Source organism: Salmo trutta, chromosome 13 (assembly GCF_901001165.1).
Source record: "Salmo trutta chromosome 13, fSalTru1.1, whole genome shotgun sequence".
Classification (NCBI taxonomy): domain Eukaryota; kingdom Metazoa; phylum Chordata; class Actinopteri; order Salmoniformes; family Salmonidae; genus Salmo; species Salmo trutta.
In genome coordinates, this window is record NC_042969.1 from 29,650,143 (window position 1) to 29,666,405 (window position 16,263).

The window sequence follows — 16,263 nt, forward strand, 5'->3', positions numbered from 1 at the left end:
CCACCCCTTCTCTTACCAGTCTGGTAAGAGAAGGGGCGGCAGGCTATGCATTTTTGCTATCGTGCGACTATCCTGCCGCTATCCTGCCGGTACAGTGTATAACCAGCCAGCTGTATGTTGATACCGTCGTGGTTCAGCCACATCTCCGTGAAGCATAAGATATTACAGTTTTGAATGTCCCCGTTGGTAGTTTAATCTTGCGCGTAGGTCATCTATTTTATTCTCCAAAGATTGCACGTTTGCTAGCAGAATGGAAGAAAGTGGGGGTTTATTCTATTGCCTACGAATTCTCAGATGGCAGCCCGCCCTTTGGCCGTTTTTTCTCTGCTTCCTCTTCACGCAAATCATGGGGATCTGGGCCTGTTCCTGAAAATGCAGTATATCGTTCGCCTCGGGCTCGTCAGAATCGATAAAGGAAAAAGGATCCTGCCAGTCCGTGGTGAGTAACCGCAGTCCTGATGTCCAGAAGTTATTTCAGTCATAAGAGATGGTAGCGGCAACATTATGTACAAAATAAGTAAAAAAAGAAGTTACAAATAACGCAAATAAACACAATCGGTTGGGGACACGTAAAATGTCTGCCTTCTTCTCCGACGCCATTATTAGGAATTGAACCCACTACCCTGGTTTTGCCAGCACCATGCTCTACCAACTGAGCCAGAGGACCAGAGTGTGTGTGTATGTAGAATGCCAGGTGGTATGAGTGGCTGATGCTGATCCTGACTCATCCACCACACAAGGTGTCAGTCAAGGAGGATGTTGGGCCCATCTCGGGAGTCACACACCACAGAGCGTCCTAACATGAATCTCAGCAGCGCGTCCCTGACCAATCCCCAAGCTTCAACCAATCTTTATTTCCCTCACTGACACTGTGTCTGCATGTGTGGAAGTGTGTGGAAGTAGAAGCTTGAGTGTGTGTGCAAAGGTGATGTTGGCCACTGGCTGGGTTCTAATCCAAATTGAACCATGTGGCATGCTTTCTCATCGATCGGAGCACCGCTAGACATGGCTGAGGAGGAGCGGAGACAAGGAGAGAGGGGGACAGAGGAGAACTGGGGGGAAGCTGAGGTGAGGGAAAGAGAGTGGGACAGAGGAGAACGGGGGGGGGCTGAGGTGAGGGAAAGAGAGGGGGACAGAGGAGAACGGGGGGAAGCAGAGGTGAGAGGGGGACAGAGAAGAACGGGGGGAAGCTGAGGTGAGGGAAAGAGAGTGGGACAGAGGAGAACTGGGGGGGGCTGAGGTGAGGGAAAGAGAGGGGGACAGAGGAGGACTGGGGGGGAAGCTGAGGTGAGGGAAAGAGAGGGGGACAGAGGCGAACTGGGGGGGGCTGAAGTGAGGGAAAGAGAGGGGGACAGAGGAGAACTGGGGGGGCTGAGGTGAGGGAAAGACAGGAGGACTGGGGGGGAAGCTGAGGTGAGGGAAAGAGAGGGGGACAGAGGAGAACGGGGGGAAGCTGAGGTGGGGCTGAGGTGAGGGAAAGAGAGGGGGACAGAGGAGAACTGGGGGGGCTGAGAGCCCTCTCTAATTATGAAGAATCCCATATTATTTCCCTCTCTACTCCTATGGTATGGTAACCCTAACCCTCTCTACTCCTATGGTATGGTAACCCTAACCCTCTCTACTCGTATGGTAACCCTAACCCTCTGTACTCCTATGGTATGGTAACCCTAACCCTCTCTACTCCTATGGTAACCCTAACCCTCTCTACTCCTATGGTATGGTAACCCTAACCCTCTCTACTCCTATGGTATGGTAACCCTAACCCCAACCGTAACCCCTAAATGTAAGCTTACAACTAACCCTAACCCTAAACGTTAACCCTAATTGTAACCCTAAACCTAACCCTGAAGCTTACAATAGCCTTTGTCCTCATGGGGTGTTTTACTATCCTTGTGGGGACTTCGGGGGATTTCAGGTCCCCACGAGGATAGAAGAACACGACCACACACACCCACGATCCTAAAACACACTAAAGAGGTCTGACTCTGAAGATGAGGAAATCTCTTTATATCCAGTGATTACAGTAACTCTGTATCACATTAATCCCCCAGCTACACACTGACACTTCTGGGTCTGCAGAGGTAACAGTGAGTGAGTGAGTGAGTGAGTGAGTGAGTGAGTGAGTGAGTGAGTGAGTGAGTGAGTGAGTGAGTGAGCCCCCATAAATGTATAGAACTTAGTGGAATTGTTGTAGATTTTGGTATTTATCAGGTAATTTAGGAAATAAATGGAAACGTTGGTAATTTATACTTGTTCATATTATTTTCATATTCTTTATAGAGCATGTGGTTCAGGGGTAAATAGCCTAATTAACAATTAAGAAATGAACATATTTAGGAGAATATTTTATAGCTTTGAGTTAGTATTTCTCATCTAAAATCAATATTTTTTAATATACAGTATATATACTTTGCACATTACGAAAATTCCCTGAAATCCTTGAAAGTTAAAAAATGCTGGTAGATAACTGGTACATTTCAAAAGTTACTGGTTACATTCCCTCCCTTTGCAAACCTACACAGGCCCAGCTCCAGTCAACCTTATCCAGGCCCAGGTCCAGGCAACCTTATCCAGGCCCAGCTCCAGTCAACCCTATCCAGGCCCAGCTCCAGTCAACCCTATCCAGGCCCAGCTCCAGTCAACCCTATCCAGGCCCAGCTCCAGTCAACCTTATCCAGGCCCAGCTCCAGTCAACCCTATCCAGGCCCAGCTCCAGTCAACCCTATCCAGGCCCAGCTCCAGTCAGTCCTATCCAGGCCCAGCTCCAGTCAGTCCTATCCAGGCCCAGTTCCAGTCAGTCCTATCCAGGCCCAGTTCCAGTCAGTCCTATCCAGGCCCAGCTCCAGTCAGTCCTATCCAGGCCCAGCTCCAGTCAGTCCTATCCAGGCCCAGCTCCAGTCAGTCCTACCCAGGCCCAGCTCCAGTCAGTCCTATCCAGGCCCAGCTCTAGTCAGTCCTATCCAGGCCCAGCTCCAGTCAGTCTTATCCAGGCCCAGCTCCAGTCAGTCCTATCCAGGCCCAGCTCCAGTCAGTCTTATCCAGGCCCAGCTCCAGTCAGTCCTATCCAGGCCCAGCTCCAGTCAACCTAATCCAGGCCCAGCTCCAGTCAACCCTATCAAGGCCCAGTTCCAGTCAGTCCTACCCAGGCCCAGCTCCAGTCAGTCCTATCCAGGCCCAGCTCCAGTCAGTCCTATCCAGGCTCAGCTCCAGTCAGTCCTATCCAGGCCCAGCTCCAGTCAGTCCTACCCAGGCCCAGCTCCAGTCAGTCCTATCCAGGCCCAGCTCTAGTCAGTCCTATCCAGGCCCAGCTCCAGTCAGTCCTACCCAGGCCCAGCTCCAGTCAACCCTCTCCAGACCCAGCTCCAGTCAATGTATGGATGTATCAGAAGTCTCTCACTACATAATTCAGCAGAAAACCCAGCTAGCTCAGATGTCAATATTTCTATTCAGCCCCTCTCTGTCCCACTCAATACTACCACTAATAGACTGGCTTTGTGAGCCAGATTGAGTCAAACAGGGGTTGAACAATAACAGATGAACAAATGGAGAGGGGGAGAGGGGGAGAGAACGGGTGGATAAATCTCTATTAACTCCAACCCCTGAGCGAGTCCTTTTTATTTTGTCACTTAATACTTGCTAGTTTAAAACGGTCTGATTCAGATAGCTGGCTAATCCCCCGATGTGTCTGATGAGATCTCTATTATGTAGCCGTTTTAGCTTTGGTCCCAAATCTCCCCCAAACCCTCTGAGCTGCATAGCTAAATATTGATCAGATAGCACAGTAGACACAAAAACGATCTATCTCTCTCTTGCTCTCTTTTTCTCTCAGCCCCTCTCTTCAACTTGCATATTGACACCAAATTGATTTAAGTTTCATAGCCCAATTGGTGGCCCTCAGTCTTGGCTACAATCCAAAGCCCTTGGAGAGAGAAGAACACTAGCCTCTCCAGACCTCTGAGCCCTTGGAGAGAGAAGGACACTAGCCTCTCCAGACCTCTGAGCCCTTGGAGAGAGAAGGACACTAGCCTCTCCAGACCTCTGAGCCCTTGGAGAGAGAAGGACACTAGCCACTCCAGACCTCTGAGCCCTTGGAGAGAGAAGTACACTAGCCTCTCCAGACCTCTGAGCCCTTGGAGAGAGAAGGACACTAGCCTCTCCAGACCTCTGAGCCCTTGGAGAGAGAAGGACACTAGCCACTCCAGACCTCTGAGCCCTTGGAGAGAGAAGGACACTAGCCTCTCCAGACCTCTGAGCCCTTGGAGAGAGAAGGACACTAGCCTCTCCAGACCTCTGAGCCCTTGGAGAGAGAAGGACACTAGCCTCTCCCGACCTCTGAGACCTTGGAGAGAGAAGGACACTAGCCTCTCCAGACCTCTGAGCCCTTGGAGAGAGAAGGACACTAGCCACTCCAGACCTCTGAGCCCTTGGAGAGAGAAGTACACTAACCTCTCCAGACCTCTGAGCCCTTGGAGAGAGAAGGACACTAGCCTCTCTAGACCTCTGAGCCCTTGGAGAGAGAAGGACACTAGCCACTCCAGACCTCTGAGCCCTTGGAAAGAGAAGGACACTAGCCTCTCCAGACCTCTGTGCCCTTGGAGAGAGAAGGACACTAGCCTCTCCCGACCTCTGAGCCCTTGGAGATAGAAGGACACTAGCCTCTCCAGACCTCTGAGTCCTTGGAGAGAGAAGGACACTAGCCTCTCCAGACCTCTGAGCCCTTGGAGAGAGAAGGACACTAGCCTCTCCAGACCTCTGAGCCCTTGGACAGAGAAGAACACTAGCCTCTCCAGACCTCTGAGCCCTTGGAGACAGAAGGACATACTGAATGAGAGACATCACACAGTCTTATAAACCTCAGAACCAGAGACATACTGAATGAGAGACATCGCACAGTCTTATTATATATCACACACACACACACACACACACACACACACACACACACACACACACACACACACACACACACACACACACACACACACACACACACACTGTAGAGTAGGTAATTACTCCTGAGTGTGCTTGACTCTGAGTGTGAAGAACCCACTCAAATCAAATCAAATTGTTTTGGTCACATACACATGGTTAGCAGTTATTGCGAGTGTAACGAAATGCTTGTGCTTCTAGTTCTGACAGTGCAGTAATATCTAACAAGTAATCTAACAATTCCCCAACAACTACCTAATACACACAAATCTAAGTAAAGGAATGGAATAAGAATAAATACATATGCATATTTGGAAGAGCAATGACAGAGCGGCATAGGCAAGTTGCAATAGATGTTATAAAATACAGTATATACATATGAGATGAGTAATGGAAGATATGTAAACATTATTCATGTGACATTATTAAAGTGACTGAGAGATTGGTGGTGTGTGTATATATATGTGTGTGTGTGTGTGTGTGTTATTTCTGCAGGCTCAGACAACAATACTTGTACTCATACACACACAACACAACACACACAACACAAAACACACAACACACTCACACACATTTACACATACACACACACACTTACACACATACACGTATACACACACAGTGTGCGGGCCGGGCCATGTGTTGGGCTGGTGATAGAGGGTTTGGCAGTCTGTCAGCAGACGCTGTTTTTCTACATCAAACGTCTCAGAGCTGAGTCTCCCTTTCATGCTACACACACACACACACACACACACACACACACACACACACACACTCCCTCTGATTTGCTTGCCAAAACAACGACACTCGCAGCGACTTATGCTCCTACACAGACTTAGACACTGAAATACACACACACAGACACACACACACACACACACACACAAAGACACACACACACACAAAGACACACACACAGTGAGGATAGCAGTAGTAGGAGTGTGTGTGTTTGAGATCAAGTCTGTCACACTAGCATGGCTGCAACAAGTGGATTAAAATTGTTTAACTTATCCTTTGTTGTTAAGGTGTGTGTGTGTTGTGTTGGAGCAGAATGTCCCTTTCATCTCTGAATCTCTCTCTCTCTCACACACACACACACACACACACACACACACACACACACACACACACACACACACATACATACATACACCAAACACTGTCAGTCTCGAATGCCTCTCACATCCATTAAGGAAATGAAAGTGGTGGGTTGTAATAGAAGTGTGTATATCTGTTGAATAATGTATACATGTCTACATCCTGATTGATTCAAGATTCAGAGAAATCAAACAGCCTGGACTCAGACATCAGATGAGAGGCCTGGATATGATAGATAGTTTGTGAATATGATTCATGGGCTCCACATGACACTTTTGAATTACACAGGGGATGAGGGTCCAGAGGGATTTTATTCATTGTTATGAAAGTTGTGAATTTGTTATGCGGAGTCGAGACGAAGAATAGGTTGTTCTAGAGATTACAATGAAGGAATTGAGGTAATATAGAGATTGGAATGAACACACACACACACAGGTGTATGCAAATGTTCACACACACACACCAGCCAGGTCAACCATGATGCAAGTCAGTATTCGACTTTCATCCATTTCTGAGGACGACGGGAGCTGACGTGGAAACCGGCCACTAGGGCCAACAGTAGCTTTCAGTTTTGCTAGTTTGTTGTGGATGGGAATAAGTATCTGATTCTAAAGGTTGCATGTTAAAATCCAGTGAGAGAAAGTTGTTAATGAGTTAATGCCTCAATTTAAGATTTCAAAGTTAATGCCTAAAACTTAACCTTAAACACTTAGAAATGTTGATGTTTGCTACAACTTCGAAATTTGAGAAACATGGATGAACGTCTAATCCTGATATGAGACTGTGAGAGCTAGTTGCACACACACACGCACGCACACGCATACACACACACGCACACAGACCAGTTTGCCCTCACCTTGACAGAGGGGTCCTGTGTATGTGTATATGTGTGTTTTTGTCCATTTGCGTACTCTTCCTCTGTCCTTCAGAGTCATTTCGATTCTGACCCTGTCCTCCCTTTGTTCTTCTACCCAGAGAGACGGGAGGGTTGACAGAAAAAAAGGAAGAGAGTTTAACAATAGTAAAAGAGGGGAAAAGACAGGTGACACTGAGGAAGAGAGAGATGGAGAGAGAATATAATTTCAGTTAAAACGCCTCTCTTTTTGGGGGGGTTCATCACCTACCAAAAAAAGAAGAGAGGAAGAGAGGTATCTTGAGTTTTGTTTGTAAAAACATTCTAGGGTGTTTGTCAATATGCATACTACCGTGCTCTGAGCACGCAAATTGGAGCATTCATCAGTCGGAGTTGGAGTCCAAATCAAAGTATGCGCAACAGATGCATACTCCACTTCTACACATTTCAAAGCATCGATGAAAGCTTCAATTAAAAGTATGAGCAGAAATATGACGCAACAACGTCAAAAACAACCCAAAATACATGTAAATCCATGGCGGAAATGATTTGGGCTGAAGCGAGAGAAAATAAACTCACACTTTCACATCTCATATGTTGCCTGACTACAATATTTATCTTGATACGTTATTAAATATACTGAACAAAAATATAAACGCAACATGCAACAATTTAAAATAATTTACTGATTTACTGTTCATGGAAGGAAATCAGTCAATTGAAATAAATTCATTAGGCCGTAATGACTGGGAAAGGGCGCAGCCCTGGGTGAGCCTGGGAGGGCATAGGCCCACCCACTGGGGAGCCAGGCCCAGCCAATCAGAATTCGCTTTTCCCCACAAAAGGGCTTTATTACAGACAAAAATACTCCTCAGTTTCATTAGCTGTCTGGGTGGATGGTCTCAGATGATCCCACAGGTTAAGAAGCCTGATGTGGAGGTCCTGAGCTGGCGTGGTTACACGTGGTATGTGGTTGTGAGGCCGGTTGAACGTACTGCCAAATTCTCTAAAACAATGTTGGAGGTGGCTTATGGTAGAGAAATTAACATTCTATGGCAACATGCCAGTTGCACGCTCCCTCAAAACTTGAGACACCTCATCTGTGGCATTGTGTTGTGTGACAAAATTGTACATTTTAGAGTAACCTTTTATTGTCCCCAGCACAAGTCCTGTGTGGCTCAGTTGGTAGAGCATGGTGTTTGCAATGCCAGGGTTGTGGGTTCGATTCCCACGGGGGACCAGTACGAAAAAATAAAAAAAATGTATGAAATGTATGTGTTCACTACTGTAAGTCGCTCTGGATAAGAGTGTCTGCTAAATGACTAAAACGTAAATGTAAAAATGTGCACCTGTGTAATGACCATGCTGTTAAATCAGCTTCTTGATATGCCACCCCTGTCAGGTGGACGGATTATCTTGGCAAAGAAGAAATTATTACTAATAGGGAAATACACAAATTTGTGCACAACATTTGAGAGAAATATAATTTTTGTGTGTATGGAACATTTCAGGGATCTTTCATGTCAGCTCATGAAACATGGGACCAACACTTCATATATTGCGTTTCTATTTTTGTTCAGTATACAGTGTGTTAATTTTTGCATGTTTATCTGCCTACAATAACCACTGTAATGTGTGTAGATCAGATTAGGGCTAACTGGCTAGCTAGCTAGCCATGATGAATTGAATTGACAGCTAGCTTGGTCACCTTGCACAACATTACTTTTAGGTATTTTTTGCCTATTAAACTAGCTTGCTAGCTAGATTGAGTGAATAGTGTTGCAGGGCATAATTGTGCTGAGGTGACTGAGACACACACATCTCTCGTCTCCCGACTCCCGCCTTCTTACTTCCGAAAATAAAATCTGAAGGAGAGGATGGCTACCAGTGCTGACTGTAGATAATATCAGCAAACCACAACTGATCAACTGTAGTCATTGAGAAGACCCACAAGAGACACCTACACTGACAGACAGAAATACCTACACTGACAGACAGAGACACCTACACTGATGGACATCCTCCTAGTCGTCTAGCTGCCCGCCTCCGGTTGGATATCCTCCTAGCCGTCAAGCTGCCCTCCTCCGGTTGGATATCCTCCTAGCCGTCAAGCTGTCGTCCTCCGGTTGGATATCCTCCTAGCCGTCAAGCTGCCCTCCTCCGGTTGGATATCCTCCTAGCCGTCTAGCTGTCCACCTCCGGTTGGATATCCTCCTAGCCGTCAAGCTGCCCTCCTCCGGTTGGATATCCTCCTAGCCATCTAGCTGTCTTCCTCCGGTTGGATATCCTCCTAGTCGCCTAGCTGCCCTCCTCTGGATGGATATCTTCCTAGCCGTCTAGCTGCCCTCCTCCGGTTGGATATCCTCCTAGCCATCTAGCTGTCTTCCTCCGGTTGGATATCCTCCTAGCCGTCTAGCTGTCCACCTCCGGTTGGATATCCTCCTAGCCGTCTAGCTGCCCTCCTCTGGATGGATATCCTCCTAGTCGCCTAGCTGCCCTCCTCCGGTTGGATATCCTCCTAGCCGTCTAGCTGCCCTCCTCCAGATGGATATCTTCCTAGCCGTCTAGCTGCCCTCCTCCGGTTGGATATCCTCCTAGCCGTCTAGCTGCCCTCCTCTGGATGGATATCCCCCTAGTCGCCTAGCTGCCCTCCTCCGGTTGGATATCCTCCTAGTCGCCTAGCTGCCCTCCTCTGGATGGATATCCCCCTAGTCGCCTAGCTGCCCTCCTCCGGTTGGATATCCTCCTAGCCATCTAGCTGCCCTCCTCCGGATGGAAATCCTCCTAGTCGCCTAGCTGCCCTCCTAGACATCTAGCTGCCCTCCTCCGGTTGGATATCCTCCTAGCCGTCTAGCTGCCCTCCTCCGGTTGGATATTCTCCTAGTCGCCTAGCTGCCCTCCTCTGGATGGATATCCCCCTAGTCGCCTAGCTGCCCTCCTCCGGTTAGATATACTCCTAGTCGTCTAGCTGCCCTCCCAGACATCTAGCTGCCCTCCGGATGGATATCATCCTAGCTGTCTAGCTGCCCTCCTCTGGATGGATATCCTCCTAGCTGTCTAGCTACCCTCCTCCGGATGGAAATCCTCCTAGCTTTCTAGCTGCCCTCCTACTGATGGATATCCTCCTAGTTGTCTAGCTGCCCTCCTCCGGTTGGATATCCTCCTAGTCGCCTAGCTGGCCTCCTGTGGATGGATATCCCCCTAGTCGCCTAGCTGCCCTCCTCCGGTTAGATATACTCCTAGTCGTCTAGCTGCCCTCCTCAGGATGGAAATCCTCCTAGCCGTCTAGCTGCTCTCCTCCGGATGGATATCCTCCTAGCCGTCTAGCTGCTCTCCTCCGGATGGATATCCTCCTAGCCGTCTAGCTGCTCTCCTCCGGATGGATATCCTCCTAGCCGTCTAGCTGCTCTCCTCCGGATGGATATCCTCCTAGCCGTCTAGCTGCTCTCCTCCGCATGGATATCCTCCTAGCCGTCTAGCTGCCCTCCTCAGGATGGATATCCTCCTAGCCGTCTAGCTGCTCTCCTCCGGATGGATATCCTCCTAGCCGTCTAGCTGCTCTCCTCCGGATGGATATCCTCCTAGCCGTCTAGCTGCTCTCCTCCGGATGGAAATCCTCCTAGCCGTCTAGCCGCCATCCTCTGGATGGATATCCTTCTACCTGTTGGGTCCATATTGTCCGAATGTTTGTTTGTAGTGTAGCTAGTACCAGGTTTAGTACCAGGTTTTTATAACAACATGTTTTCCCAGGGTTGACAGAGTCCTTGCAGGCTGTGTATTAGCCCATGTAACCTTGGACAAGTGATAGCTTAGCTAGCCAGCTAACTTGGGAAGCTTGCTAAATAATAGTGCTGAGCAATTAACCGAAATGTAGGTTATTTTTAGGTTTTTAAACAACTAATTGACCGACGTGGGTTCAATTATTTGAATTCCATTGTGTTCTGTATTTTTTTCCTGTGTGCTCAATGCACACAGAAAAAAGTTTCTTTAGCGATAAATCAGATCCAGACAGAACTGTGCGATGTAGTAGGGAGTTGTAGTTTCCAACAGGCCAATATTCTACATAGTTTAGTGTATAAAATGTGTTAATTAACTACAATGACCATAATCCATTGTGCATCTACTTATCCGGTCTGTTTTTCTTTTACACATGGTATGAAAGAGAGAAGAATGCGTGATCGTGAGGTGATATAGAGTAGCTGTTGCTTCGTGAGGTATCTCTACCTGAAAATAGATGATGTAAGTGATTGAAAGTTGGTATTCAAGAATGCCTTATTTACTTTGAAGATCTACAACATTTTGATTTTGACAGACAGCATAGGCAGCAGGTTTATAAATGAGATGATGACTTGGAATTCAATTATAAAATCATCAAATAAAACAAATGTAATATATACAACAACTGAAATATTTTATTAAAGTAAAGTAATGGGAATAAATCAATTCAAGCTTTATTTATGCAACACATTTCAGACATGGAATGCAATGTGCTTTACAGGAAAACAACAAATAAAAAACTATGAAATAAAAGCTGAAATATTTACTACACAACAAACATAAGATATAAAAGAAAACAACTGAACAACTGAAAAGCAACCTAAGGAAAAGCAAAGCTAAATATATGTGTTTTAAGATCCCTTTTAAATATGTCCACAGTTTCAGCCACCCTCAGGTTCCCTGGCAGGTTATTCCAGAGGCTGGGGGCATAGTAACTAAAGGCTGTCTCTCCATGACTCATGGTCCCAGGCTTTGGGATAGTTAAAAGGTCAGTGCCAGAGACATACTGGGTACATAACTTAAAAGCATTTCTGACATGTATTGGAGTGCACTATCGTGGATTGATTTAAAAACCAATTGAAGAATCTTGAAATGTATTCTGAAACTCAAAGGCAGCCAGTGCAGAGACATTAAAAGAGGTGTAATGTGTGCTCTCTATCTGGTCTTGGTCAGTACCCGTGTTGCAGCATTCTGTATGTTTTACAGTTGATGTTCTGCTTGTTATGTTCTGCTTGTTATAAAAGCATAGATGAGTCTTCCTGTATCAGCCTGGACCAGAGATGCAGACCCACCTCTCCAGTCTGTCCAGAAGGACATCATGGTCAACAGTGTCAGATGCAGCACTTAAATCAATGCGTAATCAATGACAGAGAGCTGTTTGGCATCTGTGTTGGCTCTAAGATCATTTATCAATTCAACTCTGGGCTGTGGTGGGCATGAAAACCAGATTGACATTTTTTTTTAAATACAGTACTCCAAAAATGATTTAGCTGTTTGAACACCAATTTCTCTAGAATTTTGCTGAATAATGGAAGGTCGGAGATTGGCTGAAAATTGCTAAGACCTGAAGAATCTAGATTACTGATGGTTAAGCGAGTAGCAGTAACAGGCAGTCACTAACATCATGAGGCTTGTATTAATTGTTTTGTTCCGTGTTGTTACAGCATTTCAACCCACATAATGCATAGTGTATTTAATATTTAAAAAATGATCAAAACCAAAATCAAAAAACGTTATTATTTTTTGATTAACTTCTATGGGCTACCTGGGACGCTAGCGGGACAAAGCCAGTGAAATATCAGGGTGGCAAATTCAAAAACAACAAAATGTCATAATTCAACTTTCTCAAACATACAACTATTTTACATCATTTTAAAGATAAACTTCTCCTTGATGTAACCACATTGTCCGATTTCAAAAAGGCTTTGCAGCGAAAGCAAAACATTAGATTATGTTAGGAGAGTACATAAACAAAAATAATCACACAGCCATTTTCCAAGCAAGGACATGTGTCAATAAAACCCAAAACACAGCTAAATGAAGCACTAACCTTTGACGATCTTCATCAGATGACACTCCTAGTACATTATGTTATACTATACATGTATGTTTTGTTCGATAAAGTTCATATTTATATCCAAAAACAGCATTTTACATTGGCGCGTGATGTTCAGAAAATATACTGCTCAAAAAAATAAAGGGAACACTTAAACAACACATCCTAGATCTGAATGAAAGAAATAATCTTATTAAATACTGTTTTCTTTACATAGTTGAATGTGCTGACAAAAAATCACACAAAAATAATCAATGGAAATCCAATTTATCAACCCATGGAGGTCTGGATTTGGAGTCACACTCAAAATTAAAGTGGAAAACCACACTACAGGCTGATCCAACTTTGATGTAATGTCCTTAAAACAAGTCAAAATGAGACTCAGTAGTGTGTGTGGCCTCCACATGCCTGTATGACCTCCCTACAACGCCTGGGCATGCTCCTGATGAGGTGGCGATGGTCTCCTGAGGGATCTCCTCCCAGACCTGGACTAAAGCATCCGCCAACTCCTGGACAGTCTGTGGTGCAATGTGGCGTTGGTGGATGGAGCGAGACATGATGTCCCAGATGTGCTCAATTGGATTCAGGTCTGGGGAACGGGCAGGCCAGTCCATAGCATCAATGCCTTCCTCTTGCAGGAACTGCTGACACACTCCAGCCACATGAGGTCTAGCATTGTCTTGCATTAGGAGGAACCCAGGGCCAACCGCACCAGCATATGGTCTCACAAGGTGTCTGAGGATCTCATCTCGGTACCTAATGGCAGTCAGGCTACCTCTGGCGAGCACATGGAGGGCTGTGCGGCCCCCCAAAGAAATGCCACCCCACACCATGACTGACCCACCGCCAAACCGGTCATGCTGGAGGATGTTGCAGGCAGCAGAACGTTCTCCACGGCGTCTCCAGACTCTGTCACGTCTGTCATGTGCTCAGTGTGAACCTACTTTCATCTGTGAAGAGCACAGGGCGCCAGTGGCGAATTTGCCAATCTTGGTGTTCTCTGGCAAATGCCAAACGTCCTGCACGGTGTTGGGCTGTAAGCACAACCCCCACCTGTGGACGTCGGGCCCTCATACCACCCTCATGGAGTCTGTTTCTGACCGTTTGAGCAGACACATGCACATTTGTGGCCTGCTGGAGGTCATTTTGCAGGGCTCTGGCAGTGCTTCTCCTGCTCCTCCTTGCACAAAGGCAGAGGTAGCGGTCCTGCTGCTGGGTTGTTGCCCTCCTACGGCCTCCTCCACGTCTCTTGATGTACTGGCCTGTCTCCTGGTAGCGCCTCCATGCTCTGGACACTACGCTGACAGACACAGCAAACCTTCTTGCCATAGCTCGCATTGATGTGCCATCCTGGATGAGCTGCACTACCTGAGCCACTTGTGTGGGTTGTAGACTCCGTCTCATGCTACCACTAGAGTGAAAGCACCGCCAGCATTCAAAAGTGACCAAAACATCAACCAGGAAGCATAGGAACTGAGAAGTGGTCTGTGGTCTCCACCTGCAGAACCACTCCTTTATTGGGGGTGTCTTGCTAATTGCCTATATTTTCCACCTGTTGTCTATTCCATTTGCACAACAACATGTGAAATTTATTGTCAATCAGTGTTGCTTCCTAAGTGGACAGTTTGATTTCACAGAAGTGTGATTGACTTGGAGTTACATTGTGTTGTTTAAGTGTTCCCTTTATTTTTTTGAGCAGTGTATATTCCCACCAAATGTCCGGTGAATATGCACATCAATTTACAAAAATACTCATCATAAACATTGACAAAATATATAACAATTATTTAAAGAATTATAGATGGACTACTCCTGGATGCAACTGCTGTGTCAGGGTTTAAAATAGCTTTACGGAGAAAGCACATTTTTCAATATTCTGAGTACATAGCTCAGCCATCACGGCGAGCTATTCAGACACCCATCAAGTTCGGGGCAACCTAAACTCAGAATTACTATTAGAAATATTCTCTTACCTTTGCTGATCTTCGTCAGAATGCACTCCCAGGACTGCTACTTCCACAAGAAATGTTGTTTTTGTTCGAAATAATCCATATTTATGTACAAATACCTTTGTTTTGTTTGCGTGACCGCGCATATCCAATCCCTTTGTTGTCAGGCAGACCACTCAGAAACTGAGCTCCTATTATCTGCCCAGTGACAGGAGAATGCTCAAACCACTTTCTGAAGGCTTTAGACAGCCAATGGAAGCCTTAGGAAGTGCATCGTCCCCCACAGACACTGTAGTTTCGATCGAGAATCAAAAGAAGAACTACAATTCTCAGACTTTCCACTTCCTGCTTGGATTTTTCTCAGGTTTTTGCCTGCCATATGAGTTCTGTTATACTCACAGACACCATTCAAACAGTGTTAGAAACTTCAGAGTGTTTTCTATCCAAATCTACTAATAATATGCATATTCTAGTTTCTGGGCCAGTGTTAACCTGTTTCAACTGGGTATGTTTTTCATCCGGCAGTGAAAATACTGCCCCCTAGCCCAGATAGGTTAATCAAACTGAAACCGAATTTAACCAACCTTACCTTTGGGGTGGCAGGTAGCCTAGTGGTTAGAGCATTGTAACCGAAACAGGGCCTGTAACCAAAATGTTGCTGGATCGAATCCCTGAGCTGACAAGATAAAAAAAATCTGTTGTTCTGCCCCTGAACAAGGCAGTTAACCTACTGTTCCTAGACTGTCATTGAAAATAAGAATTTGTTCTTAACTGACTTACCTGGTTAAATTTTAACAGCACTTATCGCTAAGCACTACTAAATAACCATGGATCATGGTTACCTTCTGCTAGCAGACATGTAGGGCACTACTAAATAACCATGGATCATGGTTACCTTCTGCTAGCAGACATGTAGGGCATTACTAAATAACCATGGATCATGGTTACCTTCTGCTAGTAGGGTCCTTATCTATGCTAATGTTCTATGTTAACGTTTTGTTAAATATGTTGCAAGCTAATTGATATCATGTGAACACCAGTCTTATATGAATGAAACTAAATCAGATCTACAAATGTTTGACGTATAATATTAGTTACTATACAGAGAGTAGTCGTGATCCAGGAAAGTCCAGCATAGATGAGCAGCCGACATAGTGACGATGCAATTTACTCTAAGAGGTCAAAGGTAATGCAGTAGCATGGGAGTGCTTCTGAAATGTAATGTGTTGTATGCATTCTCCACACTCTCGTCCTCACAAGAATGTCCTCAAGAGAATGCACTCTCAGTATGGGAGTGTGGAGCATGGTAGTATGCATATTGAGAAACAGTCCTATTCTTGGGTCCATGTGGGAGGGAGGGAGCGGGGGAGGAAGGGAGGGAGAAAGGGAGGATGAGAGGAGAGTGATATTAACAGATGGCAACCAGTGAACAATGGAGAGATAGATGGAATATAGTCAGAGGTTAAGGAGAGAGAGGAAAGAGAATGAGAGGTATAGCGTATGGGAAGGGGGAGTTAGGATTAGATGAATGGAGGAGAAAGAGGAGAGGGTAGAGTTGTCAGAAGAAAGGTGGTTTTCTATTTTTAAATATCTTTTTCTGG

The 16,263-nt window shown here is 45.8% G+C and overlaps 1 protein-coding gene across 1 annotated transcript in view; it reads left to right on the forward strand.

The window, feature by feature from the left end:
- Positions 1–16,263, forward strand: part of LOC115206742 (teneurin-2-like) — a 166,905-nt gene that overhangs the window by 138,542 nt on the left and 12,100 nt on the right. The window contains exon 5 of the mRNA XM_029773949.1: positions 2,523–2,819. Within this exon, the coding sequence (XP_029629809.1) occupies positions 2,523–2,819 (297 nt within the window). The remainder of the gene's footprint in view (positions 1–2,522; positions 2,820–16,263) is intronic.